The sequence below is a fragment of the Mandrillus leucophaeus genome, unplaced genomic scaffold (genome assembly GCF_000951045.1).
Source record: "Mandrillus leucophaeus isolate KB7577 unplaced genomic scaffold, Mleu.le_1.0 Scaffold78, whole genome shotgun sequence".
NCBI classification, from domain to species: Eukaryota; Metazoa; Chordata; class Mammalia; order Primates; family Cercopithecidae; genus Mandrillus; species Mandrillus leucophaeus.
Window position 1 is genome coordinate 820,002 of NW_012108474.1, and position 5,320 is coordinate 825,321.

The 5,320-nt window shown below is 62.6% G+C and overlaps 2 protein-coding genes across 2 annotated transcripts in view; both read left to right on the forward strand.

The window, feature by feature from the left end:
• The first annotated feature begins 377 nt into the window (after positions 1-377).
• Positions 378-1,463, forward strand: METRN (meteorin, glial cell differentiation regulator). Its single transcript, XM_011967018.1, has 3 exons — positions 378-709; positions 923-972; positions 1,051-1,463. Exons 1-3 carry the CDS (start codon positions 378-380, stop codon positions 1,365-1,367), a joined length of 699 nt encoding a protein of 232 aa, XP_011822408.1. The 3' UTR covers positions 1,368-1,463.
• A 3,526-nt stretch (positions 1,464-4,989) lies between these two features.
• Positions 4,990-5,320, forward strand: part of FAM173A (family with sequence similarity 173, member A) — a 1,881-nt gene continuing 1,550 nt past the window's right edge. Inside the window, exon 1 of the mRNA XM_011967019.1 lies at positions 4,990-5,176. Coding sequence (XP_011822409.1) covers positions 4,990-5,176 — 187 coding nt within the window. The remainder of the gene's footprint in view (positions 5,177-5,320) is intronic.

Sequence of the window (5,320 nt, forward strand, 5' to 3'; positions counted from 1 at the left end):
GGGAGTTCCGAAGTGTTACCCTGCCTGGGCTTGGCGGGAATGTGCCTTGTCGGCCCCACTGTAGACGGAAAAAGTGAGCTCCAAGGATTGAATGGACTTGTCAAAGGCCACACAGCCAGGGACTGCCCGGGAGGGATGGCCTTCCCGCCCTCCCTCCCCGATTCATCTCGGGAAGGAACTGGCAGGAGCAGATGGAAGAAAGGGGAGACCGAGCAGGGCAACCCTGGGGCTCTGGTCCCTGAAGGGTTAGGGGAGGGGATGGTGGGGGCAGAATCAAAGCCTCCGGCCAAAGCTGTCCGGGGCTCCCTGGCCCAGCAGTGACCTCTCTCCCCTCCCCCAGCCCAACCAACAAAAGTCCAGTGTGCAGCCCGGTCACCATGGAGACGCCACCCGCCTCCCTGCAGGGCACCAGGCCCAGCTCTTGGCTCTCCTGGAGCTTGGCACCTGACCCTGAAAGGGATGGGCTCTCACTATTCTGCCCCCTGGCCCTGGGCCAGGGACCCCAGACCACCCTTCCTCTGCCCCCACCTCCTATCACCCTAGCTGGGCTGTTGCTCTTCAGGCCCCAGATTCGGGAAAGTAGAGGGGTCCCAGATGCTGGGGTGCGTCTTCAGACGGGGGTGCAGGAGGGCAGCCCAGGACAGCTGATCGCTAGGCACGGCCCCCAGGCCCATGTCTGTGCCCATTCTTGCCTTGGAGATGCCTGCAGGTGTGTTTCCTGAGTACAGGTGTCGCCCAGGGCATGCACACTTGCTGTGTGGCTCCCTGGGACCCCCAGGTGCCATCAGGCCCTAAGCGCGGGCTCTGCTCATTTGCCCACTGCCTCCTGCCGCCTGTGCAGACAAGGGACGGGGCCTGAGGTGCTGCTGGGAGAGGGCAGGGTCTGTCCTCACCACCCCCTCTGCATGCCAGGTGCCTGCAGGCCCTGCAGCGATGCTGAGCTGCTCCTGGCCGCATGCACCAGCGACTTCGGTGAGTGTCCCCACCATGGGGGGAGCTTGGAGCCTGCCTTCCCCTGAATGCCCACCCCAGCCACATGCCTCCCCACAGTAATTCACGGGATCATCCATGCGGTTGCCCATGACGTGGACCTGCAGGAGTCTGTCATCACCGTGATGGCTGCCCGTGTCCTCCGCCAGACACTGCCGCTGTTCGGGAGGCGGGGTTCCGGGGAGGAGGGGCTGACCTCCATTCGTACCCCACTGCGCTGTGGCGTCCACCCAGGCCCAGGCACCTTCCTCTTCATGGGCTGGAGCCGCTTCGGGGAGGCCTGGCTGGGCTGTGCCCCACGATTCCAGGAGTTCCGCCGTGTCTACGAGGCTGCCCGCACTGCCCACCTCCACCCCTGTGAGGTGGCGCTGCACTGAGGGGCCAGATGCTGGGAGGGGCTGGTAGGAGGGAGGGTGGGGGGCCCACTGCTTTGGAGGTGATGGGGACTATCAATAAGAACTTTGTTCACACAAGCTGCTATGGACCTGGTCTGCTGTGTCCAGCCCAGCGTTGGGCCTGCCTTGCAGCTGTGAGGACGGCTCCAATTCCTGCCTCTGGCGGGAGACTGACACTCAGGGGAATGGTATCTTGTTCAAGACCATTTGGCAACTGAGAGGGAGAGCAAATGTGAGGAGGAGCTACACCCACATTCTGGGGAGGGGCTGCCGCTGGGTGGGGGCACATGGGGACCTGCACTCATGCAAGCTTCTGCTCTGCTGCACCCACCAGCCCCGTCCTTGCCTGTGCCCTAGCCCGCTACCCTGGCTGGCTCCCACTTGCCTCCCGTGCCAGGTGCTTCTGGGGTTCAGCAGGAGAAGAAAGGGGCAGAGGAGCATAGGGTCCCTCGGGTATGGTGGGGGCAGGCGGGCACACAGTGCTCCGGCTCTGAGCCAGGCCTGTGAGGGAAGGGGCTGCCGTCTGGCAGGGTGCCGACTTCCCCCCGTGGCCGCTGTGAGCCCGCAGAGTCATCCTTGGCCCCGTCCCGCCCTTGGGGAAGAATGGGCCCCTCTGTCCGCAGGCCCCTTCGACGTGCTGAGCATCCAGACGTGGCGAGGAGCCCGTAGGGTGTGGGGTCCCCTCTGCAGGGTCCTGCTTGTTGCCTGTTTCCGGCAGGCAGGGTGCACAATGGGTTCTCTAAGGACCGTTTCCCGCCACTGGCCCCATTGTCACTGTCTCCGCCTTCCTCCTCAGCCTTTCAGCCACATAAAGGGCCAGTGAGGTTTGGGACAGCCACAGCCCAAGGTCCCGAGGCTAAAAGCCCCTGGTTGGGGGTGTTCCAGGCCCCCTGGCCCTGTGCGAGCTGCCTCCTCTCACCCCAACCCCTCGGATCCTGGGAAAGAGATAGTCACAGCTGAAGGGCCAGGGGACCCCTGGGCTGAGGCCCAGAAATGGCTTTCCGTTCTCACCTGGGCCACGGGTGGGGGTGGAGGCCAGAGGCCCTGCCCAGGCAGACGAAGCCCCCAGCTTTTTTTTTTTTTTTTTTTAATTCTTTTTTTTTTGAGACGGAGTCTCGCTCTGTCACCCAGGCTGGAGTGCAGTGGCCGGATCTCGGCTCACAGCAAGCTCCGCCTCCCGGGTTCACGCCATTCTCCTGCCTCAGCCTCCCGAGTAGCTGGGACTACAGGCGCCCGCCACCTCGCCTGGCTAGTTTTTTTGTATTTTTTAGTAGAGACGGGGTTTCACCGTGTCAGCCAGGATGGTCTCAATCTCCTGACCTCGTGATCCGCCCGTCTTGGCCTCCCAAAGTGCTGGGATTGCAGGCTTGAGCCACCGCGCCCGGCCACCCCCAGCTTTGAAGGGGGAAACTGAGACTGTGTGAGGGACACAGCTGTGCAGAGCCCACAAACACGGTCCTTTCTCCAGGTGGGCAGATATAGATGCCTGATAAGTGCCATGCTCTCTGTGGACACCTGGGGGGTCACCTCCAGCGCTGTCCTGGGACTTCCATGGGGCAGGCTGTCTGAAAGTTGCACGTGCAAGTTACCCTTTCACACAGATCGCCTGCCTGCCACAGGGCTGATGAGGACAGGCGTCATGCACTGCGGGGGGTCCTCCCACCTTCTGCCCCTCCTCAGGTTCCTTGCTGCTTCTCCTCTCCCCAGAGTCCCAACTGGCATGCTGAGGGTTCACACACAGGACTGCTCCTCTGGGGCAGCCAGCCTCCAATAACCCCTGGACAACCTCCACTTTTTCATCTCCAGCCCTGAGCACTTCCTGGGACCCACAGCCTTACATCCACCTGCCCCCAGCCCAAACACCCACAGAGAGTAGAGGAGGAGGTAGCCCGTGTGCCCTCCCGCACCGCCTCCTCCATTCCTGTCTTGGGGAGGCTTTCCCATGGGCCGAGCAACCCCCTCACCTTTGGCACCTGCCCTGCTTCTCTGGCCAGCTTTCTACAACCTCCCCTTTTCGGCCACACCCAAGTCCACCTGTTCACGAACACCTGGGGTGGGCCCTGGCCGCACCCTGGCCTCTACCCATCTATCCCAGGAAGTGCCTGAGCCCTGCACCTACAGACCCTCCCAGAGAAAGCCCTGGCTTTGCAACCAGCCATCTTCTCATGAGACACAGGCAGACGCAGGGCCACAGGAGCACCATGGTGCCCCAGTGGGTCTTGGAGCATTAGGCCAGGGGCTTCATGCCTGCCCTGGGGAAGGGTGGCCAAAGTGGCATGGGAGATAGGGAGATGGTGTGGGTGAGCACATGGGCAGGAGTTACAGGAGCCTGGGGTCTGTGGATCACAGACACCTCCAGGCAAGTGCCAATTCACACAGGCACAGGTGGCTGAGGGTTGCCCAAAGACCAAGAAGCAGAGTGCCTGGTGTGGACGTGAGAGGAGTGGGAAGGCCGGGCGTGGGGCTCACGCCTGCAATCCCAGCACTTTGGGAGGCCGAGGCGGGCGGACCATGAGGTCAGGAGATGGAGACTATCCTGGCCAACATGGTGAAACTCAGTCTCTAATAAAACACAAAAAATTGGCCAGGCGTGGTGGCATGCACCTGTAATCCCAGCTACTCAGATGGCTGAGGCAGAGGAATCACTTGAACCTGGGAGGCAGAAGTTGCAGTGAGACAAGATTGCGCCACTGCACTCCAACCTGGGCGACAGAGTGAGACTCAGTCTCAAAAGAAAAAAAGATGAGTGGGGAGTGCACACTAGAGCCAGTTAGGTACATTCATCCAATAAGCTTTTCCCCAGTGCTTCCTAGGTAACTGCTCTAGGTGCAGGAAACAATGCAGGCAGCAGGACAGGAATGGGCTGTCAGCTCCCCCTAGAGCTCAGTGTACACCCTTCCTTTCCTGGGAGGGCTGTTCCAGGCCCCCAGGGGACAGGACACACTGCGCTGGGTGGGGCTGGTGCCAACATGTGGGCAGGCCTGTGAGACACTCTGCATTTGGGGGCTGTGGTCTGGGGAATACCCATGTCTGGAAGCAGCCTCTCTCCCTACAAGGGCTCCCGACCCCAGCCACGGATACTTAAGGAAGAGCCAGGCCAGGGCGCGCACAGGCAATCGCCGACATCCGTGGCTGTCCAGCCCTACCCTGGGTGTGGAGGTCGTGGCCCAGCTGCCTGACCCAGAGCTCGGTGCTTCCATTTGCATCTCCCACCCCCGGCTTCACAAGGTCACCTCCAGGAACTCGGTCTTTTTGTGTGTTGCTTTCTGGAGAAGGAAGGTGATCTCCCAACTCCCGGGGCTGTCTGCCTCCCCTGCAGCTGGGCAGGTGCCAGAGGCCCCCCACCTGTGACATCCGGCTTTCCTCCCACCACACTCGCCTGAGAGCCAGCATCTGTTTTCTTGGGCTTGCTCAAGCTCTCCTCCGTGCCAGCCCCTCCTCCATGCCCTTCTCCCTCAGACCCCAGCCCCCCATCCCTTTCCCGCCCACTGGGGTTCATCGCTCAGGCTGCAGGAGGGAACTGGAAGGACGTCCTCCAGGGGTCTGGCTGGCGCTGGGTGTCCGAGTCAGTTGAGCGCCCCCCACCAGTCTCCCCGAGGCAGTCATGGGGGTGCTGGCGCCTGGACGATGTCTCATCCCCGGGAGCCGTTTTCCCACCGGCTCCCTGGGCTCCAGCCGCCCCACGCGAGCCCCCGTTTGCTTCTGGGGCCAGGATCGCCCCTCTTCCAAGGCAGGCTTCCCTTCCTTCCACGCCAAAGACGCGCAGCCACGTTTCCCTGGGCCTCTAGCCCGTGAGATCGCCGGGTGTATCCCGACTCCCGCCGGGACGTGCGCTCCCCCAGGGCAGGGCCTGCCTGTCCCCTTCCGCGGGTCGCCAGCAGCCAGCACAGGCCGCAGACAGCGGTCCGCAGAGCGGACCAACGGAGCCGACCCTC

Bases quoted from the DNA above. Each gene is read 5' to 3' on its own strand.
- METRN (XM_011967018.1), top strand. From the start codon at position 378: ATGGAGACGCCACCCGCCTCCCTGCAGGGCACCAGGCCCAGCTCTTGG. The intron at 710-922 runs GTGTGTTTCCTG...AGGTGCCTGCAG, and splicing joins TGCCTTGGAGATGCCTGCAG to GCCCTGCAGCGATGCTGAGC. The intron at 973-1,050 runs GTGAGTGTCCCC...GCCTCCCCACAG, and splicing joins CGCATGCACCAGCGACTTCG to TAATTCACGGGATCATCCAT.